Below are 27,139 nucleotides of genomic sequence, written 5' to 3'. Positions count from 1 at the left end.
CAAAATACTCTGGCCTAGATGCAGTAAGTCACTTTGATTCACAACTCATTGGCCAGAATTAGGCACCTAGTCCCACCAGCCACAGGAGAGCCAGAAAGCACAATATTACTGTGTGCCTGGGAGGCAGCCAGGAATAATTTGATGAACAGAACTAAGGGCTATCCATTACACTTTCTGTATTTCTCTTTGTGTGTTGGGAAAAGAGGATGAAGAAAGGAGGGTATTTGAAGACATTTGTGAAGACATAAAAGATATACCTTCAGTAAGCTATGTTCTGAACCTAAGGTTTTTAACCTGTCCTCCTTTAGTCCATTTAAATCATAAGTTTTGCATTCTTACCATGGTTTGGTGAGATTATAATATAAATATCTCACTTACTAGAAGGTATACTTTGGTTGGCATCATCAGATTGAGATAAGTGTAAATTTCTAATTAAGTACAGGTGTTTAACATCAGCCCTTTTGTGGCATTTATTACTGGAAAATTTGCCTTTATGGGGTTAAAAAAAATTGGCAGTGTCTGCCATAGTTTCCTTCTTTAAAATGGGATCATGAAAGTATATTACTTTTGTTTAGGTATAGAAGAGTCAGAGTTTTATTCTGACCAAATTTAATGCAGCTTCTAAGATAAAACTTACAAGCATGATTTAATGCTTTTGTAGGAAACTTGTCTTAAATATTATCTCGAAGCTTTATTTAGTTATTTCATCTCTTTCTGCTATGAAATAAGAGAATTCATGTAATGTTTATATAAGCCTAAAGACCTTTGCAAGGAAGAATATAATTTCCCTTCTCTTATGAATATAAATACCAACTAAATAGAGAATAATTCAAATGTGAAGATTAAATCTAAAACTGCTGTAGGTATGTTCTTCAAGTTTTGCAACCATTTGCCCTTCCCAAATAAAAGTTACGCATTTTTCTCTTCATAGGAAAGAGGAAACCAAATTTATTTCAGGTAGCATAAATTAGTTTTAAAATGTTCCAGTGAGTTATCTCATATCCATTGTAGGATAAGATTTGTGGTGAAAATAATCTTTGAAGTGAATTACTGCCATGAATTTAACTTGATCAGGAAAGCTGAGAGAACAGGGCTTCCTTATGACTGCAGTGCAGGTTTTTTTTTTTTTTCTTTTGTACTTTAGAGTGTATAGAGTTCTCGTTCTTTTGTAAAAGGTGAAAAAGTGAGTGGAGTTACTATAGTAATGTGCCTGAGTTTGTCATATAAAGTTCTTGAAGTTTACAGTGAGTGAGATTTGACAGTCTTTGGAGGTTAGGATTGTTTTTAACAATGACAGACTGCCAATAAAAATTAAGAGGTTTAAAATGTCCTTATTTATAGGATTAGTTAGGAGAAAGGACATCATTTAAGAAAACACAGGTAAATTTGAACTTAGTCTTATCAACTTATTGATTCACATATAGCTACAGTAAAACAATGTCTATTAATAACAGCCATTTATTGAAATTTGCTGTTACAATAATACACCAGTTTTATAGACACAATTTCACTTAATCCTCAATGCAGTTTTTATAAATTAGGTAGCATTTTCTGCCCTTTAATGATAAGGAAAAACAGGTTAAGTTGGTATCATTATATTATTAGAAGCTAGTAAGTATGTGCTAGGTGCTATGCTAAAAGGTTACCTGCATTTCTTACCTCATTTTATCTTTATAATGGCAGTTACCTCATTTTACTAAAAAGAAAATTTAGGGTTAAAGAAGTTAAGTCACAGTTAGTTTAAGTGACACAATTGGAATTCCAATCCAGGTTTCTGACATCAAAGTGTGTGCTTTTAAATAGTATACCTTGTAAATGTTTTCCTATTTGATAAAGGGTATTCTAATAAAAAATTAATATTAAAATCAAATTTTATTTCCATACAATATGTTTTGTAATTTATAAGAAGATAATTTATGACACAAAATAACATTAAATTAAAATAATTTGGGATTAAAAATACTTATTTTCATCCACCACTGTGTTTAAATAAAGGGGGAGTGAGTTTGAGTAAGTAAAGGAAACAGACATATAATTTAAAAAGAAAGTTTTGAGACTATCAGAGCACCTTTTATTTTTTAGCTACTACAAGACACAGCTTTCAGAAATTATCACACTGGGAGTTTAATGGTTTTGGTGAAACCAAGGGACTTGGTATTAGTTAAGAAAAGAAAATTTGTGAGATTAGTGTATGAACTTCCTATACTTTCTTTGTATACTAGCCACGTTATAGTGTTTTCCACAGTTACCTTAAACATGCACAAAACTTATTCCATTCATACAAACCCTGAAAGTTTATACTTTTGATAGGTAAAACAAAATATTAATAAGAACAATATAACAGCAGCTAAGTCTTGCTACATTGACTTGCAGAAAAATACAAGAGATAAATATGTTATTTTTGATGGAAGAACAAGTTTCTAACAAGTCTGTTTCATCCTTCTTAGATCCTTATCTCTCTAGGGTGGTAAATCACTTATTACCCTCTTGACTTCTTTTATGGTAGATTATATAATAATACCTAAATAAAATACTTTAAAGCCAAAATGAACTCCTTCCCAATTAGCTGTTAATTCAAAGCTTATTCTCTTTTTGGAGGAAATCTCATATTACTATTTATTTCTGTAAAGAAATTACTTTCTTTCCACATTTGGTAAATGTGGTATCAGAGATATAATAAAGTGTCCAGTAGGGTAAAAATTTTAGTGTAAGATAAGTATAAATTTTAATGTATTTCTATTGTCTATTTAGCAAGGTAAAACAATGCTTATTAAAAGAAAACATACTTTATACTTTACTGTGGACCTGTATGTATGTAGGGATGATAGATGATTAAGAGTAGTTACACAGGAAACATAACGTACCTGGTCTTGGTTCTCCTAGGACTTAATCTTGCTCTGCTCCATCCTTCATATCCATGGTGCCTGGGTACTACCAGCAGTTAAGCTTTTTGAGCATTAATTTAGTAAAACACCTCAAAGAGAATCCTGTAAGAGAAGTTGGGGAATTGCTGTTATTTCCTTATCTGGTTGTAGCTTTCCACTGATCCTTGTAGCCATGATGCTGTTGTTCATCTCTTCATCTGTTTAAAGTCCTTTCTGCTTCTCTCTTAGTATTCTGAGTCCTCCCCTGAGTACCAGCCAGAACGCAACCGTACATGGGGAAGGCAAAAGAAGACAAGAAGGAGGAATTAAGGCACAGTAGAAAGACCATGGGGTTCTGGAGTCAGACCTTAATCCAAATCCTTCTTCCACCACTTCGGGCAAGTGACTTAATCTTACTGAGTTTCACTTTCCCTGTAAAATAGGTATAGTACTACATTTTAAGAATGAAGGTTAAATATCTAATATAGGGTCTAAACATAGAGATAAAGTTTTACTTAATAAACTTAACTTCCCCCTTCTTACTGTCATTTTCACCATGTAAATAGGGCATGCTTTCGTGTCTGTCAGTGATCCACCTTACCACAACCAGACTGCTAAATCTTCAAAAGTAAACAGTGTAAATAACTATACCAATATTAAGAGTCTCCAAATTTTATAAGATTCAGATAGTAAATATTTTAGGCTTTGCAGTTCTTACATTCTGTCACAACTACTCAGCTCTGCTATTGTAGGGCACAAGCAGCATGGGCAATATGTAAATGAATGAGTATGGCTATGTTCTACTAAAACTGTTTACAAAAACAGATGGTGAGCCAGATTTGCGGGCCCCCCCCCCCCCAGGCTATAGTTTGCCAACTGCTAGTCTGTACTACTGTCCATAAAAGGGAGTTCTATTGTCAGAGATTTCATTGTCTAAAAACAGCCCCCCCCCTTTTTAAAAACAGTGAAAAATACCTCAGTATGAGTTAACAGTGAAGTCATAAGGTTATGTTTCCCGAAATTGATAGACTTTCTTATTATAGAAGAGAATGGTTTTTATATGCCACAGTTTAACATATAACTTTAATGCTTACCATACTTTTTATTTATTTTTTTTAATTTTTTTTTCAACGTTTATTTATTTTTGGGACAGAGAGAGACAGAGCATGAACGGGGGAGGGGCAGAGAGAGAGGGAGACACAGAATCGGAAACAGGCTCCAGGCTCTGAGCCATCAGCCCAGAGCCTGATGCGGGGCTCGAACTCACAGACCGCGAGATCGTGACCTGGCTGAAGTCTGACGCTTAACCGACTGCGCCACCCAGGCGCCCCTTACCATACTTTTTAATATGATAATGCTTACCATACTTTTTAATACTGAAAATTAAAGGTTTGGTCCCACCAAACATTTAGATGAATTACACTAAATGGTCAGTAATAATTAGGATATATTGACTTCTGTATAACTCATTTGGAAAATCATAGTGCATTTTAGTATATGTATGTAAAACCTGTGAAGATTCTTCTGTACAGAAACTGTTCAACATTATTTATCCCTGTTCATGCATTTCTCAAAATGAATCACACAACTCTTCACATAACACTTAATGCTGTCTCTAGAACTATTCAGAAGACAGTATTCTGATAATATCTAGTTTAGGTAAAGAAATTAAAGAGCCAGAAAACTTTCACTGACATGTGATCAGAGATAGTGCAGTTACTTGGCAGTAATTCTGGAAGAAGTACTTGTACCTCTTCCTCTGGATTTCGAGGAGTCTTGTTTTTCTCTTTCTTTTTACTCTTTTTTTTTTTTTAAGCTATTATTGGGAAATAATTTCAAGTTTACAAAAAAGTTGTAAGAAAGAGTAGTACACCCATACATACCAATTGTTAACATTTTGCCCAATTTGCTTTATTGTTTGATTTTTCATATGCTATCATGTGTTGTATGTGTTTGTATAACACATGCACATACATAATATATTTTTCCAAACCACGTGAGACTAAATTGTCTACATCATGGTCCTTTATTCCTAAATATTTCATTGGGTATTTAATCTTTTATGATACAGATAGTTTTTGAAGATTACAGTCTCTTTAATTTTTTTTTATTTTTAACAGAGGATCCCATTTTGAGTTTGATGTTTTCTCAATTAGATTCAGGTTTTGCACTCCCAGGTAGAATATTACATAAAGGATGTCATATTCTCATGGTATCACATCTGGAGGCACGTATACCTATCTGCCTCTCATTGATAATGTTAGTTTTGATCACCTAGTCAAGGTGTGGACCAGTCTCTCCACTGTATAGTTACATCTTGCATCTAATAAGCAATCTAATAAGCAACTGCATCTAATAAGCAATCTGAGGGGAATCTACATCTTTTGGGGAATTAATATAATGAAGTTATTAAGAGTTCATACTAGAGTCACAGCTGGGTTTGAATCCAGCTAATTGAATGAACTTAGGCAAGTTTACTGATACGTGAAATAGGGATGATAGTTGCCACATCTTTTTCTGTGTGTGTATATAACATACATTGTTATGAGCTTTAAATGAAATAAGATATACGAAGGCCTGGCATGTAATAAATGTTCAGTACATGTTGGCTATTACTATTTTAGTTCTGGAAAGATGAATTAATAGACACAGTAATAAATTCTAAGGCTTTATACCCAAAGTTATAAAGGACTTCACGAAGTTGTTTCTTCCGAGTAGATTAATATTTTATCTGGGGCACCTAGGTGGCTCAGTCAGTTGAGTGTCCAGCTGTTAGCTCAGGTCTTAGTCTCAAAGGTTGTGAGTTCAAGCCCCACATTGGGCATCACGCTGGGCGTGAGCCTACTTTAAAAAAAAGATTAATATTTTATCCAAGATGAATGACTTTTTTAAAATATCTTATTATTGAGCTTGTTCTAATTCTTGGTATTCTTCCCTACCTATTGTGCTCTGTCCCTTCTGGTATGTGTGAGGCAGGTAGTTTAAGGGTGAAACCCCTATCAGGAAGTTTTTTTCTGAATTCTTACTTGCTTAGTTTTCAATTTCATGAAGATTTTAATTGAATTTTTATGAAATAGACATTTTAAAAATCACCTGTACCTATTTTCTATTCTACCACTATGAAAGTGTCATGTAATAGCTGTAAGAGACTTTCTGAAAGAGGTAGATATCCTAGTAGAATTATAAAGAGTAGAGAGAGGTTTAGATGGACTTAAAGACAGGGAATATCACATAGGTATCACTAACAAGTTCTTTTAGGTGTTCCCTGTGGTTGGAGTGTGAAAATCGGTAAAAAGTAATAAAGTGTTAGACTGGAAGAATCTAGCTAGAGCTAGATCATGAAGGACCCTGTTCGCCATGCCAAGAAGTTTGAATTTCCTCATGAAGGCAGTAGACAGCCAAGGGTTAAATGTCAGAGTGATGGGATCTAACTTTTAGAAAGGCCCCTGGCAGTAGCGTTAGAAGGGAATTAGAGGATAGTGATACTAGAAGTAAGAAGGCTAGTTGCTGCCTGAACTGTAACAATAGGATTGAAAAAAAAAAAAGCTGAATAATTTCTAGACATAAAATGAATGAGAAATCTATAGGATCTGATGGCCTTATTTGGAAATGGGGAAGTAGGAAGCAAGAGAGAGATGGAAAAATCAAGTCTCCTGACTTGCGTGACTAGATATATGATGGTGCAATTCACTGAATTAGGTATTACGAGAGCAAGAACAGATTTGGAGAGTTCAGCAGGTGGGGATGTTCATGTTCGTGTTCTGTGAGGTATGTCTGTGGAACGTATAGTAAGAGGTCTTTATACATGTGCCTAGAGTTTAGCAGAAATCTGGGCTAGAAATTAAGGTTTCGAATCATGTCATCAGCATACAAATGGCAGTTAACGCCATGATCATGGATGAAATTGCAGGAGTGAATATGTACAGGGGCTAAGGACTAAATCTTGGCATAGCTTTTGTTTGTATTAGATTATATAAACACATTTAGTTTTAGACAAGTTTAAATTTGATTATTCAATACTGTTGATTTAGGGTAGTAACCTCCCAAAATGAGAAACACCGTTTGTATTTTATTTGACTTTGTGAGTTAAAAGGTATTAAATAATGAGAGATGACTAGCTAGCTCTCCAGGATATGTCAGAGGCTTAGAAGTCATCAGCATAAAGATTATAACCAGAAACAAGAGCTTTTTGAGCCTTTTTACATTTAATTTTTAGGGAAGCATTCCAATTAGATTGTCACTTCTGTGGGACGCCTGGGTGGCTCAGTTGGTTGGGCGACCGACTTTGGCTCAGGTCATGATCTCGCAGTTTGAGTTTGAGCCCCATTGTCAGGTCTGTGCTGACAGCTCAGAGCCTGGAGCCTACTTCAGATTCTGTGTCACCCCCTCCCCCCCGCCCCCTCTCATGCTCTGTGTCTCTCTGTCTCTCTATAATAAATAAACATTAAAAAAAAATTTAGATTATCACTTCTGTGAGAGTAGAAAGAAACTAATTTCAGTCCCTTCCCCTTCACATGCCAGTCAGCACATTGGGCATGCAGGCTCTTAGTAAATACAGCACAAGCCAAGTCTAAAGGGATGTAAGGGGTACAAAAAGGAATGAGAAGGCAAGCATCAAAATTGAGCTTAGTTTTGTCTAGGGCTACCTTTGACCATGTTACGTAATACTTTATGTCCTGAATATTTTGTAAGAAATGGACTAAGTTGACACTATTTCACACCGCAGAGAAGAAACAACACTGGACTATTTTACATGTACCTTAGCAAAGGTCTCATTTTACTGTTTTATACTCTAGAAATAAAGTAATTTCAGAGTATTGATCTCTAAATGGGAGAAGGGGTAGAGGGTAATAGTTTTATGTTCTTTTACCATTTATTCCTTGTAGAAAATAGTAAGAATTGAATTGTTCTTTTTCATCCCAAATAATCCATATCTTCAACTATTCTGACTATTCACATGAGTATTTTAAATACAAAAGCCAAATGTGTTTAAGCCTTAATTTGTTTCTTTGCTTTTATGAAATTTAATCTTAGTTTTTTTATGAAGTCTGTTCCAAACCAGAACAGTTTGTGGACCTTAAATAATTGGCGCAATTCACTGGCTCATTTATTCAATAAATATTTCTTCGGTATTTGTGTTAGGCACAGTTCTAGACCTATGGCAGAGCTAAGCAAAAAACAAATTCCTACCTTCATGGATCTTATATTTTAAGGAGAAGGAGATAAGACAACAAATAAAACAATAAGTAAATTCAGTAGTCTGCAAGGAGCTAAGTACTATAGAGGAAAACAAGAGGGTGGGATAAAGTGTTCTAGAGTTAAGAGATGAGAGAGATTTCATATTTTTTTGCAACATTTTATTATGAAAATTTTCAAACGTATACAGTGAAGTTTCAAGAATTTACAGTGGCGACCTGTATACCCACTAGCTAGTTTCTACTGTTAACATTTTACTCTACTTTATCTCCTATCCATCCATCTCCCCATCCATTTTTTGATGTATTTCAAAGGAAATTGCAGACATCAGTGCATGTTTTCCTAAATATTTCAACATATATGTCATTAACTACAGTTCAGTATTTTCTGTTGTTTTCTTTTGAGGTAAAATTCACATACAAAGAAATTCACAAATAGTATATGCTAGCTGAATTTTGACAACTCATATACTTTCATAACCCAACCCTCATCAAGATATGGAGCATTGTTACCATCATCCCTGAAAGTGTCTTCATTCCCCTTCCCAATTAATCCTTACCCCCACTCCCCAGAAACAAGTACTGTTTTGATTTTTTTTCACCATAGATTAATTTTGGCTGTTTTAAAATTTCACATAAATGGACTCAAAGAATGTGGACTCTGTTTTATAAAGCTATTTTTACTCACCTTGGTGTTTTGGGGATTTACTCATATTGTTGCATGTATAAGTAGTTCCTTTTTGTTGCTGAGTATTATTCCACTACATTACTATACCGTGGTTTGTTCATCTGTCCTATTGATGGACATCTGGGTTGTGTCCACTTTGGAACTACTATGAATAAAACCATATGAATAGTCTTATTCACGTCTTGTTGTGGGCTTGTGTAAATTTAACCTATGAGTGAGATTACTGGGCATGTGGAATGGGTATGTTTGGTAAGATCTTCCATACCTTTTTCTCAGTGACACCGTGTATGAGAGTTCTAGTTATTCCACATCCTCACCATCATTTGGTATTGTCAGCCTCAAGTTTAGCCATTCTGGTAGATGTATAGTGGGAGGCTGGCAAAGAATGATCTTTGTGCAAAGATGACTTTTGAACAAAGACTTGAAGGTGAGGGGGCAAGCTATTTAAGTTTGAAAAAAAGCAAATAATCTAGTATGGAAAAGCAAAGTGAGTGAAGAGGAAAATAGTGAATGATGCCAGAAAAGGGGGAATACAAATCATTTGGGACCTTGTAAGCAGTTTTAAGAACTTTGGCTTTTATTCTGAATGAGGTAAGAAATAACTGGAATATTTTAAATGGAACAATGGCGTGACTTGCCTTGCATATTAACAGATTGGCTATTCTATGAAGAATGGTAAAAAATGGAAGCAGGGAAACCAGTCAGAAAGTTCTTCCAATGAGCCAATCGTGAGTTGGGTGTTTGGATGTAGAAAACTACACAGTCCTTGCTGAAGCCATATTCCTGAATAGGCACTGATGTTTAGTTCTTAGAAATGTCATCAGAGAATAGAAGAGAAAGTAATGCAGCTCAGCCTTTGTGTTCAAGTAGCAGTGGAGTCTAGCTCTACATGCGTAAATAATCAGGGGTTAAATTTCTCAAGTGGCTTTTTATAAATTAGTAATCACTTATTTCCCCATAAGGAATTTCATATATTGTTGCTTATAATAACGTTTTAATTTCTTAACCCAGAGGGTCTAAATGTGGTCCTAATTGTTGTTACGTCAAAGTGTTAAGGTCATTATTTGCTTAAACAAAAACTTAATAAGTGAATATAATTTAATCTTTATTTAGGAATTTGTACAAAATGACCTTAAATAGCTCTTTTCGGTTTGCTAATATTTATTAGATATTATAAAACAAAGTATTGAGTGTCTGCAGTAAAGCAAAATACAGTACTAGATGCTGAACAGGTTACAAAGATAATTGTATTTAGTCTTCATCCTTAAAAAAAAATTTAGAGTCCCCAAATAATACAAGGGAATACATCTTTTAAAGGAAAAAAATTGAAGGTTAATTAAACATAGTGTCCACATTTTAGAGATCAGTATATAGACAATTACAACACAATTTCTAAATAGAGAATGTAGTACTATAGAAGCACAAACTGGGGAGCATTTGTGCTAAGACGAGGCAGAGGAAAGATAATTTTAAAATAGACCTAGAAGAACAAGTGGGAATTTTCCATGGAGGAGCGGGGGCATGGTGAATGGTAATGTCAGCAGAGGTAACCATTCATCCATGTGAGCAAAAGCACAGAGCATATGCTTAAGAGACCTTTGCAGTACTGTCCCTTCAGATAATTTTTATCTACACATAGCTAATGTCACTCTCATTTAATCAATAAAAATGGTATTTTCTGACTTCTCAAATGTAAGTGACATGCCCTGTTTAGAACCAGTTAACCCTTTCACATTAACTACCAATGCATTTAACAAAGAGACCATAAAAAAGCACCCGAAAGGGTAACCTTTTTCTAGGGATAAGCAAAAATAACAAAGAGGAGAGTAAAAGAAAAAAGCATTAACTGCGTGAGAGACGAGAGGGAAAGTTGGGTAAGGGGGAAAAAAATCCCAAAATAATACAAATAGGTAGCAAAGTGACTTGCTGGACTTGGAGTCTATGAGGAAGCTAGGATTCTTACGTATTCTTATGTATTCTTATTCTGTCTGTAAAACCCATGCTCTTCTGTGTACTAGGCGGGCTAAAGTAACATGAGTGAATACTTATGGAGCTTAGTGTCATGATAGCAAGTTTCATGGACACATGACAATGTGCCTCTGAACTTTCTAAAGATTATTGTTCAGTCTTTTCAGATCTTTTTTATTGTTCATATTGCTATGTATAGAAAACATAATTACTTGCAGTACAAGAAGCTTTTTAAGTTATTTGCTAATCATAAGTTATAGTTAACCTAACTCCATTTTATGTGGGATCAAATATTAAAGAATTCTTTAGATCATTTAATTTTATTTACTTTGTTCCTTGTAAAACCAAACTTGAGAATTTATGCCTCTGTTATTTTATGAAAAATTATAATTGTTCTTGGTATTTTGGTGATTAATTTTTAATTGCAACTGTGCTTAATATAAACACAATATAAATTTTACCTCCCCACTGTGTCAAATGTGTAAGTGGTCTTCAAACATAGTTATTCCCTTTTTTTTTTAAACAGTCTTTTAAGTAACTCCCATTACTGCATATGTTAGCTTAAATGTCCCATTACTGCAGATGTTAGCTTTGCACTAGTGAAAATGATACTGTCCTTGAAATCCTTTTCCTGTTTATGTTTACAATAACACATTGTACTTTTTCGTCAAAGCACTTACCACACTGTACAATTTATTTTTAAGACTATTGTATTAGTATCTGCTCTCTAGTAGAGTGTAAGCTCTACAATGTTAGGAACTGTGTGTATTTTATTTACAACATTGTGTTCCCAGTGCCAGGCACATGGTTGGCACTCAATAAATATGGACTAAGTTAATGAACACATTTAATCCTAGATGTTCTGCTCTGTATCTCTAGTTTTTGTTCTCTACCAGCATTTCCCAAACTATTACAAAAGTTCTCCATGAGCTATTAACAGATATTTTCTGAAAAAAAAAAATGATTCTGTGGTCATAAGTTTGGAAGGACTGCATCCCCATTCTTGAACAACCACAATTTCCATTAGTATGTTAAGACCTCTCAGAAGTCCTAAAGTTCAAAAAAAAAATCTAAGGTTAGAATCCAGCATTTTGTCTTTTTTAACTGTCATACTCTTTACTGGACTATTTGAAATTATTGGAACACAGCTGACCTACTTAATGCTGCAAGTAGATGTATTCAAAAATTTCATTGACAGATCTTATCTTCAGTGAATATCTAACTTTCTATATAAATTGTAATTGAAAATTGGATTATCTGTCTTAGGTATTTAGTCCAGGCATTCAATAACTTACTGAATTGAATTCAGAACTCATTCTCATTTATTCATTTGTTACTTGGTTTCACGATTCTACATCTTCCTACTCAAATTAAAAATCCTGTTTTCACTTATAATGTGATGTTACTGTAATGTAATTTGTTCTGTTTCCTAGAAATAGATGTATATAGTTTTGGGTTTTAAAAATACTTTCTTTACCTAGAAAGCTACAAGTATATTTTACTCTTGAACTAAACTAACTTAAATGGGGAAGGTTTTACTGAACCAAATAAATTACGTCTTTTAGAAATCAACAGTGTTTTATAAAATCATTTAGTGAAATGTACTCAAATATTTTTTTGTCCAAAAGTATTATAGTTACATTTTAGAAAATATAGGAAACAAAGTACAAAAGAGCATTTCAAAATTGTACCACTTAGAGATAATCTGTTAACTCTTTGGTGTCTATACTTTGAAACTTTATGTGTGTGTGCACGTGCATACATGTGTGTGCATATGTGTATATGTGTATACACATACATACATACATACATACATATATACATATGTATTCAGCAAATATTTAAGCACTATGCTTTGTGCCCAGCTCTTGTTTTAGGGTGGCTGTTTAACAGTGACCAGAATAGACAAAAATCCCTGTCTTCTTCATGATGCTTAGATTGGGGTGGCAGAGGAGGGTGGGGAGAAAGGGGTGACAATTGTAAACAGGTATATGAGATGTCAGAGGATGGTAAGTGCTGTGAAAAAATAAAGCAGGGAAAGGAATAGAAGAATATAGAGATTTGTTTTATATATATGCTCATCTACTTTTAGACTTTTTTCTGAATGTGCTTATGTTCAATTATATCTTTTTATTTTAAAAAAGATTAATTACTACAAATATCCTGAACATACAGTTTTTACATCTTTTTAAAAGATGTAAAAAGATTTTACAACTTTTTAGTAAGTTGGTTTTTTTTCCATATTAAATATTATTCTGAGCCATTTAAAGGCTGCACATATTCCATTTTATAGAATATGGTTTATTATCTATGTAGCAACCAAGGTGATCTTTTAAAACCTTTCAGCCACTATTGCCCTTAGTAAAAGGACAGATCCTTAACATGACCAATGACTGTGCATGATTTGGTGCTAATCCCCCGAGCAGACAGCATCTGTTATTCTCCTCGCTCACTCACCACGCTCCAGCCACAGTGGCCTGTGTTTGGTCCCCTTCCTGTCTTAAAGTCCTCATACATACATGGGGTAAGGGAAAATAGGGATATATAAAGTTATAGCTATATCCCAGTTGTTGAGGAATGCTTTGAAAGACTTAGAACTTAACCATAAGTCTTTTATACTCTACACACTTAGGGCCCTTCGTACCCTATTCTTCATCTAACTTTTTATTATAAAAATTTTCAAACTTAGAGAAAAGCTGAACAACCTAGATTCCAAACTTGTTAGTTTTGCAGTATTATTTTTTACTCTATAATAAAATGTATCTGTAATTGAACCATTCAAAAGTATTTTGCACACATTATGACACTACCCCTGTAAGCCATGTATTAGGGGGAAAATATTTTCTTGACTGTTAAAGATAGGAGGAAATTGTGGGAAGTATTTTATTTAAAAAAAAAAAAAAGGTTTTTTAGGGCAGGAAGTATTCACTCTAATATTAAAAAATAAAAATTTGGTTTCATAGTTACGGAAAATAGATAAAACCATAAGGAAAAATCTACAGGACACTGTTCAAGCTACAGAGACTATAAATGGTAACTGTTAAGCATATAGAACATTCTTTAGTTTTTCTAATAATGAAAGATACATATTTGCTACCATATGTTGAATAGTTAGTATGTTTCATGCATTTTAATCACAATTCCATAAGGTAAGTGCACAATGTACACTTAGAGATAATAAAACATGCTGGGATAAATATCTTGTCTCAAGTCCTAAAGACCTAGAGCTAGTAAACCATGGAGCCACCATTCAGATCCAGAGTACTCTTGGTTGCCAAAGTCCATGTTCTTAACCAGCATACTGTATTGCCTATAAAAGTCAAAACATTTTAAGGGTTCTTTTTCACACCTGGAAAGTAATTTTCTTTATGGTTCATCTAGAAAAATAAATGAGATAGCCAGGAATATTCTGAAAAAGGAATTATGAGGGAGGTGTTGCCTTACTAGATAATGAAATGTAGTATGAAGCTACACTATTTAAAATCAGTTAAATCTGGCATAAGGGACAATTGGATAGAGTAGGAAAAAAGTTTAGGAATACTCCCAAGTGCAAGGGAAATTTATTCTAGGATACAGGCACATTTTTTTTAAGTTTATTTATTTATTTTGAGGGGGGGGGGTGTGTGTGGAGGGGAGTGGCAGAGAGAGGGAGAGGGCGAGAGAATCCCAAACAGGCTCCTACTGTCAGTGTGGTGCTGGATGCTGGCCTTGATCCCACAAACCATGAGATCATGACCTGAGCTGAAACCAAGAGTCACATGTTGAGCTACCCAGGCATCCCAATACTGGCACATTTTTAATCATTAAAGGGAATAGATGATTTTATGCATGACATTAGGAAAAGTGGCTTGCCATCGTCTGTCCTTATACAAAAAAAGGAAAAGACCATATGTCTCATGTTCACCTCCACAAGTGATAACAGATTAACTGTTCTAAATTAGGAACAAAATGCAATTAAGAGTAATGTGCCTTGCTTCCCCACTCCCTTCTTGAGTTTGGTATAAGTATGCAGGGCAGAGGTCAAAGAAAATTTTTCTCAACATTTAAGGGAATCTGAAAATAGAAAAAGTATACATGTGACTGACTTCCCAGCTGGAGCTTACAGAAGCACCCTGTGTCAATAGATAAGGGCCAGTAGATATGACAACAAACTATACTAAAGTATAAGAAGATACAATTAGCCAGTAGGGAACCTAAATCAAAGATCAAATTGAATTATAAAAAAGAATTTGTGTACACCCTGGTTTGTGACTATACAATTTATACCTCTTATTAAACATGACAAAACCATAAAGGAAAAAGATTAATAAATTTAACAAGAACATTCTTGCATGGAAAAAATAAAAACAGAAGTCAAATTTAAGGAAAATACTTGGAAAATTTATTACCTGGGCCAATTTCCTTAATATTAGAAAAGAAATAATCTATTTAAATGTCGAGAAAGAAAAACACTTTTGAAAATGAGCAAACAGCAGCAAAATTTAAGAAAAACTTAATCATCCTTATAAAGAAATTAACCTAAAATAACTAGATGGATGATTTTAAAATTTAAAAGAGTCATTAAGATGCTGCAAACAGTATTTTGTTGGAACCCCATGTGTCCTTTGAGGACTTTCATTTGCAGTTTTCCTACAGATGCTTTCACCAAGCCACAAAGCTGTCTTGTATGTAACAGTACAGGAGTGATTTTTGTAGCATTCAGGGAAAAAGGTAGGCACTTAGGTTGTTTCCAGGGTTTTGTTTTGTTTTGTTTTGTAATGCTTTTTCCCTATCAAATAGTGTCTGGTTAAATAAGTCAGGTACATCCATATAGTAGGACACAAGGCAGCTGTTGCAAAATTGTAGTAGAAGTGTCTTTGTGGAAAGATCTCCAGGATATATCAAGTGAACCAGCGCCCTAGAAATAAAGCTCTGTGTGTTGCATAGGAGAATCCTATCTGAATTTTAAATCTTACCTGAATATGAGGACTGGAATTCTCTGTTTTCAGACCATTGGAATATTTTTTTGTCCTTAAACTTGTATTTTATATATTTTTTTAAAAATCAGTTTCATGAAACATTTACCAAAATTCAGTGATGATACATGGGCTGGGTGAGAACAGGTATTTTTATGGCGCTGGTGGTATCACAAACTGGTAAAATCTTTCTGTGTGGTGACTAAATCAAAGTTTATTTTGAGTACCTGTTATATGCTATATGCCACACATTATACTAAACATATCAGGCACATTTATGTTACTTAAACCTCCAACCAACTCTATAAAGTAGATTATTTTTCTATTTCTGTAGGAAACAGATTTAGAAAACTAAAGTATCTTTCCAGGAGTCACAGACTCTGAAGCCTATGCTTTCAACCCCTGTCCTCCACTATGATTCAAAAGGGATCTGGAAATTCATAAGGGGTTATAGAGACAAAAGACCAGGTTTGAATGTGTCCATTTCATAAACTAAAAATGGAGATAATAATCTGTCTTTTAAAAGATATTAGTTGATGTATATGAAGGTATTTTTCCACATTTATGAAGCATTCTATGAAAAAGGAGATTAGAATAATTTTTTATCCATATCTTTCTTCATACAAATTTAAATGTTTTAACCCTTTTTCTTTGAATTTCATCTATAAAATGCAAACTTTAACAGTTTAGTCAATTTTTTGGAATCTTTTGTATAATTTAACTCAATTTCAGTGTAATACCTTTCTTAAATTGAGAAAGTATACAGTGTATTTAACAAAACCTTGTTTCTTCTTAATATGTTTTTACCACTAACTGTATTGTCAACATCCTTTCAAGGCTATTAAAATCCTTCTTTTTATTTTTCTTTAATGTTTGTTTTTGAGAGAGAGCACGAGTGGGGAGGGCAGAGAGAGAGGGAGACAGAATCTGAAGCAGGCTCTAGGCTCTGAGCTGTCAGCACAGAGCCCAATGTGGGGCTTGAACCCACAAACCATGAGATCATGACCTGAGCCGAAGTCTGACACTTAACCAGCTGACCCACCCATATGCCCCTAAAGTCCTTCTATTTTTAAAATAAAAACCTCTTCATAAAGTATACGTTCTGTTGGCTATTTTAAAATACATAGACTTACCTATTTTTTCCTCTTTTAGGAACACCATCTTCAGCGGGCTATTTCAGCACAGCAGGTGTATGGCGAGAAGAGGGATAATATGGTCATACCAGTCCCAGAGGCAGAAAGTAATATTGCTTACTATGAGTCTATATATCCTGGGGAATTTAAGATGCCAAAGCAGCTCATTCACATACAGCGTAAGTAATTACTCTTTTAATAATTATATTTCCTGTATTATCTGCTTAACTTGACATGTTTTTACTTTTACCTGTTCAAGGCCTTCTTAGGTATCCATTTCATTGACTGGCATCAGCTTAGAGAGTTACTAGAGCCCATTTTCAACTTGTTTGTTTGTTTGTTTGAGAGAGAAGGCACAAGTAAGAGGGGCAGAGAGAGAGAGAAAATCCCATGGGCAGAGGGAGAGAAGTGGTGTTCACCCAGGGCTCGTGCTCTCCCAATGCAGAGCTTGAACTCACAAACTGTGAGATCATGACCTGAGCCGAAGTCAGATGCTTAACGGCTGGAACCCCATTTTCAACTTTTAAAATTGAGATTTCTACCTGACAAAAAAAGATGGCATTTTCATCCTACGTTTTTAGTTTCATCTCAACATATGATCTTATGCTACTTTCAGATAATGAATATACCTAAGATGTGGAAATGGTTTTCTTACTATTGAGAAATAGTAATATGAGTAGCCTTAAAGAACTTCTTAGTATAAGTCAGGAATCACCAAACTTTTTCTGTAAAGGGTCAGATAGTATATATCTTAGCCTTTTAGAGTCATTCAGTCTGTCACAACTGTTCAGCTCTACTGTTGAAAGGCAAAATCAACAATAGACAATACATAAACAAATGGGCATAGCTGTGTTTCAATAAAGCTTGATTGACAAAAACAGATGGCAACCCAGTATTGGCCCTTGGACCATAGTTTGCCAACCTCTGATCTGTAATTCTATTTACTTTTTAAAATTCGGTGGATTTTGGGGGGTTGTTGTTTTAATTTGAGACAGCTCACGAGCTGGGGAGAGGGGCCCAGGGGGAAGGACAGAGACAGAGAGAGGGAATTGTAATCGACCTCAGTGCTGAGCGAGCTCTATCCCACAATCCTGGGATCTACCTCAGCCGAAATCAGGAGTCCCATGCTCGAATGACTGAGCCACCCAGGCATCCCTAAATTTAGTGTTCTAATTGGTAACTTGTTTCACTTGATAGTGATAAGTTCTTCATTAGCAATAATCCTTTGATAGCTATCACATTTGATGATGAACAGCTGAGAGCTTGTAAACTTAGACTTAAATTTCATTTACTCCATCCTCAAGTAGTTGACAACTTAAAAACATAGTTGAAAGTTTACTTAGGTAAAATTTGTACAGCTTTCATTGTTATGTTGTTGACCTTTATGATTAAGAGATTTTTCCAGCAGAATGTCCAAACTTTTTTTTTCTAAGCCTTTTTTCAGGACCATATAAATCTGTGTTGTTTTTAGAATAATTATTTAAAATTAATTTTATTTCCCTCATTTAACCTTTCCTCTATCTGATCTAGTTTCTGTCCTAAATTCTAAACATTTATTTTACTATTTCTTAAATGTGAAAAAAAAAAAAACACACATAGTGTCTGTATTGGCTCTTATCAGTACTATATTGGCATTTGATATATTTTTTTTAATTTTTCTTAATGTTTCTTTATTTTTGAGAGAGAGAGACCACGTGAGTGGGGAGGGGTAGAGAGAAGGAGACACAGGATCTGAAGCAGGCTCCAGGCTCTGAGCTGCCAGCACAGAGACTGATTAGGGGCTCGAACCCATGAACCGTGAGATCATGACTTGAGCCGAAGTCAAATACTTCATTGATTGAGCCAGGCTGGTGCCTTTTAACTTGATGTTAATTCTAACTTGTATGTAACCTTCTTCATTTCCTTTAGGAAAAATAAATATGTATTTTTTCCAATTTACTAAAGGTTACTTTGAACCAAATAAGTGGCATGTGCTTTCTTGCCCACTCACATGTTTAGTTATATTTATGGCACAGACATTTTAAACAAATTTGATCAATATTAGAACCTAAAAATTAGTTCTCTGAAAAATCATGGGAGTTTGAAAGTTATAGATCATCATCAGATCTATATATGTTAACTGGGGCCACATTGTATTCCACAGCCACAGGTAATATTCATATGAATGTATGTGTTTGGGTTAAAGCAGGATTAAGTAAAATAAAATTATATTAATCAATTTACATAAACATTACTATCAGAAAAAAATTTGGAATGCATGTTTTACAAATAGCTCATTGATGACCAAAACCCACAAAACACATTTTAGTGGTAACTAGTGGATTAAATTACGGTCAGAAGAGTCAAAAGGTGCAATATTTATAAAGGAATTGACCTTGCTGTTGTTGTAATCAAATAATAGTAATAAAATGGCAGCAGAATTGTAGCTTATTTGGGAAGAAACTTTTTTAGTTAGTACAAATTTGAAGTATGTTGTCTCTGGAAAGCTGTATACATTGGAATATTAATCAAGACAGTCTGCTAATTGGTGTTAGCTGCCATTGAATTTCTTTCAACATTTTATTTTGGGTAATTGTAAATTCACAGGATAATACATTAGTGTTAGATACTTCAGTCAAGATACTCAACTATATGGGAATGCAAGCTGCTGCAGCCACTCTGGAAAACAGTATGGAGGTTCCTCAAAAAACTAAAAATAGAACTACCCTACGACTCAGCAGTTTCACTTCTAGGCATTTATCCACGGGATACAGGTGTGCTGTTTCGAAGGGACACATGCACCCTCAGGTTTATCACAGCACTATCAACAATAGCCAAAGTATGGAAAGAGCCCAAATGTCCATTGATGGATGAAAGGATAAAGAAGATGTGGTATATATATATATATGTGTGTATATATATATATATATATATATATACACACACACACATACACAATGGAGTATTACTCGGCAATCAAAAAGAATGCAATCTTGCCATCCAACTACGTGGATGGAACTGGAGGGTATTATGCTAAGTGAAACTAATCAGAGAAAGACAAAAATCATATGACTTCACTCATATGAGGACTTTAAGAGACAAAACAGATGACCATAAGGGAAGGGAAACAAAAATAATATAAAAACAGGCAGGGGGACAAAACAGAAGAGATTCATAAATGTGGAGAACAAACTGAAGGTTACTGGAGGGGTTGTGGAGGGGGGATGGGCTAAATGGGTAAGGGGCACTAAGGAATCTACTCCTGAAATCATTGTTGCACTATATGCTAACTAATTTGGATGTAAATTTAAAAAAATAAAAAAACAAGTTAATAAAAAAAAAAAAAGATACTCAACTATATCATCCCCACAGGATTCCATGTTGTTACTCCTTTATAGCCAAACCTAGTCCCTGGCAACTGCTAATGTGTTCTCCATCTCTGTAATCATATTAGTTCATGAATGTAACATAAACAGAATCATGCAGTGTGTGTCCAAACTTTAGAGATTGGCTTTTTTCACTTAGCATATATCCTTGGAGTTCATCCAACTTGTTTCATGTATTATAGTTCTTCCTTCTTATTGGCAAGCAGTAGTCCATAATATGTATGTACCACAATTTGTGTAGCCACTGACCCAATGAAAGACATTTGGGTAGTTTTTTTTTTTTTTTTTAATTTTTTTTTTTAACGTTTATTTATTTTTGAGACAGAGAAAGACAGAGCATGAAGGGGGGAGTGTCAGAGAGAGGGAGACACAGAATCTGAAACAGGCTCCAGGCTCTGAGCTGTCAGCACAGAGCCTGACGCGGGGCTCGAACTCACGGGCCGCGAGATCATGACCTGAGCTGAAGTCGGCTGCTCAACCGACTGAGCCACCCAGGCGCCCCCCCCTTTTTTTTTTTTTTAATTTTTTTTTAATGTTTATAGTTTTCAGGTTTTGACTATTATAAATAAAGCTGCTGTGAACATTCATCTGCAGGTTTTTGTGTGAACTTCTGGGATAAATACCTGAGTGCAGTTGCTGGGTCCATTTTTAGTTTGACAAGAACTTCCACAGTATTTCCCAGAGTATCTGTACCATGTTACATTATCAGCAGCAGTGTATGTGTGATCCAGTTTCTCCTGTATTCTTGTCAGCATTTGGGGTTATCACTTTTTTATTTTAACCATTCTAATAGGTATGCATTGATAGACCTCAATATACTTTAAATTTGTATTTCACTAAATAGCTAATATGTTAAATACCTTTTCATGTGTTTATTTGCCTTCTATGTATCCTCTTTGATGAAATGATTGTGCTTGTGTTTGCCTGTTTTCTAAGTAGATTGTTTTAACATTGAGTTTGAGGATTGTTTTATTTATATATTCTAGACACAAAGTCTTTGTCATATATGTGATTTAGACATATTTTCTCTCAGTATATAATGTCTTTTCATTCTCTTAACTGAGTCTTGTCACAGAACAAAAGTTTTTAATTTTGATGAGATCAAATTTATCAGTTACATATAAGTATATGATCAGTTTTGAGTGTGTGAGGTTTAGGTCAAGGGTTTTTTTTTGTTTGTTTGTGCTTTGTTTTGGTTTTATTTCTGGATGTACAATTGCTCCAGCATCATTTATTGAAGAAACCCTCCCTCCTCCATTGAATTGCTTTTGCTTCTTGGCCAAAAATTAAGCATATTGATTTGGATCTGTTTCTGGGTTCTATATTCTATTCCACTGATTTCCATTTATTTCAAGATGGTACCACTGTTTAGATTACTGCAGCTCTATGATAACCTTTGATATCAGGAAGAGTCATTCCTTCTTTTTTTTTCTTTTTCAAAATTATTTTGGGTATTCTAGGGCCTTCAATAAGTTTGTCTGTATCCACAAAGAAACTTGATAAGATTAGATTAAACCTATAGATCACTATAGGGAGAATTGACATCTTTAATATGTTGAGTCTTCAGTCCATGACCACAGTGTGACTCTGCAAGTATTTAGTTCTTCTTTAATTTCTTTCATTGACACTTCATAATTTTCATTATACAGATCCTGTACACATTTCTTTATTATTTAAAAATAATTAATGTTTATCTACTTATTTTGAGAGAGAGAGAGAGAGAGCATGAGCTGGGAAGGGGCAGAGAAAGAATCCCAAGCAGGCTCCATGCTACCAGCACAGAGACTGACATGGGACTCAAACTCATGAACCGTGAGATCATGACCTGAGCCGAAATCAAGAGTCGATACTTAACTGAGCCACCCAGGCACCCCAGATCCTGTACACATTTCTTTAGATTTATACCTGAGTGTTTTATTTTCTGTGGAGCAATTGAAAATGGTATAGCATTTTTGATTGGTTTCCACTTGTTCATTGTCAGTATACAGACATGCAGGTAAAATTGTTTGTCTTATGTACTGTGGCCTTAATTGAAATTGCTTGTTCTAGGAAATGTTTGCAGATTCTTTGGAATTTTCTACATAGAAAATCACACTATAGTCTGCAAATAGAGACAGTTTTATTTTTCCTTTTCAATCTGTCTTATTTCTCTTTCTTGCATTAGTATAGTGTCTAAAACTTCAATACTGTGTTAAACTATGTGGTGAGAGCAGGCATCCTTGCCTTGTTCCTGATCTTAGAAGGAAATATTTAAGTCTTTCACCATTAAGTATTACGTTACCTGCAAGTGTTTTTGTAGTTGCCTTTTATGAGATTGTCATATATGTGATTTGGAAATATTTTTTCTCAGTATATATAATGTGACTTTTCATCCTCTTAACAGAGTCTTCCAAAGAGCAAAAGATACTTTTCTGAGATCCAGTTTATTAGTTTTACTCTTAATGGATCGTGATTTTTACTCCTAGTGTACTGAGAGTTTTTATCATGAATCAGTGTTGAATCAGTGTTGAATTTTGTCAAATACTTTTTCTACACCAATGGATAGCATCATTTGATTTTTCTTCTTTAGCCTGTTGATGTGATAAGTTATTGATTTTCAGATATTGAACCATACCTGGAATAAATCCCACTTGGCTGTAGTGTATTTTTTTTATACCTTGTTGGGTAGAATTTGCTAAAATTTAATTGGGGAGTTTTGCTTCTACGTTCATGAGAGATAATGTTTGACTGTGTATGTGTATGTGTGCCACGTGCACGTGCTCTGCCTTGTTTCTCTTTTTTTTAATCTTTTTTTTTTAATGTTTATTCATTTTTGAGAGAGAGAGCATGTAAGTGGGAGGAGGGGCAGAGAGTGGACTGGAGACAGGATCCAAAGGGGTCTCTGCCTGACAGCAGTGAGCCTGGTGCCGGGTTCGAACTCACAAACTGTGAGATCATAACTTAAGCTGAAGTTGCACACTCAAACAACTGAGCCACCCAGGCACCCCTGCCTTGTTTGGTTTTGGTATCAGAGTAATAGTGGCTTCATAAAACAGGTTGGAAAGTATTCCCTCTGTTTTCTGGAAGAAATTGTGTAAGATTTATGTTAATTCTTTAAAACTTGGTATTGGCTTTTAATATAATACAATAAAAGTCATTATGGTGTAAATTTCTGCAAAGTTAAAATTGAATTTTGACTACAAGGTGGTCTAGTAAATTACTTATGAAGGGTACATTACCTTGAACTATATATATGGACTGGTTCATTGTAGTTCCCCTAATTCCTATTTTGTAAAGCTCTTAAGCTAATGTTACACAAATTCTTCTTGGGAGTTGTTTTTTTTTTTTTTTTTTTTTAATTTTTTTTGTTTATTTTTGAGTGAGCGAGCACAAGCGGGGGAGGGGCAGAGAGAGAGAGGGAGACACAGAATTCAGAAGCAGGCTCCAGGCTCTGAGCTCTCAGCACAGAGCCCGACGCAGGGCTCAAACTCACAGACTGCAAGATCATGACCTGAGCCAAGTTGGACGCTTAACCAACTGAGGCACCCAGGTGCCCCACTTCTTGGGAGTTTTTCAGGTGATAGATAATTAGTATTCCCTAAAAAAAGCAATGGTCAAACATGTTTGAGAATGATTACATATTGTATTCCCCTATCATAATGTATAGTATCATTTTTATAGGCTCTGGGAGTCTTGTGGCTAAAAAAAAAGCTTCTTTTAATGTACCATTTTCCAATTGTGTGTTTGTTACATGTTCTGTTAACATTTCTTTGAACTTTAGTTTGGAAAAGTTCATCTCTGTCCTTGTCTTTGACTGGCTTAGGGAAGAAATCAGAATTTTCTCCCTTTTTTCCTAGTGTGGGAGCTCTGAAGGAAAAAAACCCATGCTAAAACCATTGTCCCCCTTCAGACTTTAGGTACTCTGTAAGGTATTTCACTGAGTGTTGGCTACTCAGCATCTCTTGATCCAAATATCATGTAATGTTGTTTCTCTTTTGATTAGTGACCTGTAAAGTTTCTGGATTACACAGCTAGGACTTCTTTCCTATTTATACTGGAAGAAAGGACAAAACAGTTCTGACCAGAATGAATAGACAGGAACAAACCTCTCTCCCCCTTCCTTTTGCACTTGGGTCTTAAGACTCTCCTGTTAATCCTGAAAGGAAACTTTTTTTTTTTTATTAACCTTATTTTAGAGAGCACAAGTGTAAGCAGGGAGAGGGTCAAAGGGGGAGAGGGATGGGGGAATCTTAAAACAGGCTCCATGCTCAGGGCAGAGCCCAATGCAGGGCTTGATCTTAACTATCCTGGGATCATAACCTGAGCCGAAATCAAGAGTTGGCTACTCAACAAACTGAGCCACCCAGGCACCCCAAGGAAACCTCTTTTTAAAGAGCAATCTTAATGTACATTTATATAAGTATATATGTGTATATTTAGGTATATATATTTATAGCTCTGTCCACTGGAAAAACCAAGAAGCAAGATTAAAGCAATGGAAAAATTAAGAATAACATGAATTATAAAGCATTGAAAAATGTAGGAATTCGTGAATCCATACTGATCATAAAAAATGGTGAAGAGTCGTCTCCTGCTTTTGTAATATAAAGCCAAAAGCTGAATGGTACACTGTGAAGAGAGTGCTAGAGTTACAAAGTCATTTTGCAGTTAATCATGATCAAGATTGAATCATGTAAGAATCATCAGTGTGTTCTCAATAGAAGAGGAAATTTTGAAAAGGAGAATATTTGCATGGTCTTAAGCTCTCCCTACAAATTGCTTATTACTTACAAGAGGGGGAAAAAAACAAACAGTAGTTATGCAGTGGAATAATTGGGTAATTTCTTGACTGATGAAAATTATCATCACTTATGAGGAACAGATGAACATTGTGTGCCTCTAGATGTGATACACTGAGAAGGACTAAGACAGTTGAGTATTGCAGTATGCCATCAGAGAGTGCATAATCTAATCACAATGGGAATAAGAAGAAGAAAGGTTCTGGGGAGAGGTGTGTATTCTCAAAAATATTAGTGTGTAAAAGACAAAGACTATGAAAATGTTCCAGATTAAAGGAAGCCAAAGAGACAGTAACAAAAATAATACCTGATCCTAGACTGGTCCTGTGCTGGATCAGCTGGCAAAATTGGAATATAGGCAGGAAATTTAAATTGTTGTGTGAGTGTAAATTTATGAGGTTGATGACTATACTGTGATTATATAAAAGAATCTAAGGAAATACACTCTGAAGTGTTTAGCAGTAAAGAGCAATTGTGAATGTTATTTACCCTCCAGTGTCCCCCAAAATAAAGTTATGTATGTATACATCGATATAAAATAGAGAATGCGTGCAAATGATAATAAAATTTAACAGGTGAGGGGCGCCTGGGTGGCGCAGTCGGTTAAGCGTCCGACTTCAGCCAGGTCACGATCTCGCGGTCCAGGAGTTCGAGCCCCGCGTCAGGCTCTGGGCTGATGGCTCAGAGCCTGGAGCCTGTTTCCGATTCTGTGTCTCCCTCTCTCTCTGCTCCTCCCCCGTTCATGCTCTGTCTCTCTCTGTCCCAAAAATAAATAAACGTTGAAAAAAAAAAAAAATTTAACAGGTGAATCTGGGAAAGGATACGCAGGTATCCCTTATAACTCTTTTCATTTTGCAATTTTTATAGGTGTGAATTTCTATATGAAAAGGTTTTTTTAAAATAGATCTTTGTTGAACCTACTTTCTAAAGTACCTCAGCATGGATGTATCCTGTCTTTATGCCCTGATTCTGAAAGATTGCATTTTCTCCTTCCTTTGCCTACCTCCCCATCTCCCTGCAACACTCCATCTTCCCCCATTATTCTTCTGATACTATGTTCTAACATATAAAATCCATAAAATCAACCACAGAACTTTATCAAAAAGGATTTTGTATCTGTGATTTAAATCTTTCAAATCGGGGATTCTCTATTCATTCTCCTCAAGTACATTCTGGAAGTGACTCTAAGCTCTGTTTACTTAGAAATATAAAGAAGTTGAAGACTTTGATGATCTAGCTAGCCAATGATAGCTTTGTCTTCATAGGTCTAAGGCAAAGATGTCAAATACTACCACACCATAGTAAATATCACTATTAACAATATTTTCTGCTGCTCAGCATTTATTTCAAGAACTTTGCAAGTTGATATTACCAATCATTGAGGGTTAGTGCTTGAGTTGAAACCCATTTACCATTCCTGGTCTGACAAATGTCTCCTGAACCTTGGATGGTGTGCCTTCTTTTCAATCAGGGATTACATTCTGTTTCTAATCCACAATTTGTGCCATTTGATAGACCCAAATATCCTTTCACTATTTGCCTCTTGTAGTTTTATTTTTTTATTACTATTTTTTTTTAAGTTTATTTCTTTGGAGAGAGAGAAAGAGAATGGGCATGCACATGCAAACGGGAGAGGAGCAGAGACAGAGAGAGAGAGAGGGAGAAAGAGAATCCCAAGCAGGCTGTACACCCATCGTGGAGCCCAATGCAGGGCTCAATTCCACAACCATGATATCATGACCTGAGCTGAAATTAAGAGTTGGACACTTAAACCAACTGAGCCACCCAGGCGCCCCTGCTTCTTATATTTTTAAAATGCTGTTTAGTGTTATGGTCTGAGCTATATATGCCCTTTGTTATATAAACATTTATATACATTTCATCTCTATTACTTGACTCTAAGCGTGAGACTGTGGTTTGTACTACTTTGTATTTCCTTTAAAAATAATCAATTTATATGTACTATTATGTTCTTCTTGCTTAGATTTCTTTACTGCATTTTCTCCTCCATCTGTGTATTTTGTTTAATCATATACATATCTGGGTTTATCCCTATCAAAATATTTTAAAAGGAGTCAGCCTCTACAATATGGCTCCTATTTTTAAGCAATTACTGGCTAGCTAGGTCTCATTTTAATTGACAACTTAATTACAAGATGCAATCCATTTGCCTGTTTGTCTATAGACCCTATT

The 27,139-nt window shown here is 35.0% G+C and overlaps 1 protein-coding gene across 3 annotated transcripts in view; it reads left to right on the top strand.

The window, feature by feature from the left end:
* Positions 1 to 27,139, top strand: part of EPC1 (enhancer of polycomb homolog 1) — a 94,337-nt gene that overhangs the window by 45,401 nt on the left and 21,797 nt on the right. For all 3 annotated transcript variants that reach the window (XM_030321225.1, XM_030321222.1, XM_030321224.1), the window contains exon 2: positions 16,823 to 16,982. In XM_030321225.1, coding sequence (XP_030177085.1) covers positions 16,823 to 16,982 — 160 coding nt within the window. The remainder of the gene's footprint in view (positions 1 to 16,822; positions 16,983 to 27,139) is intronic.

This window comes from Lynx canadensis, chromosome B4 (genome assembly GCF_007474595.2).
Source record: "Lynx canadensis isolate LIC74 chromosome B4, mLynCan4.pri.v2, whole genome shotgun sequence".
In the NCBI taxonomy this organism is placed as follows: Eukaryota; Metazoa; Chordata; class Mammalia; order Carnivora; family Felidae; genus Lynx; species Lynx canadensis.
Note: the sequence above shows the minus strand (reverse complement) of the source record. Positions and strands in the feature narration are given on the sequence as shown.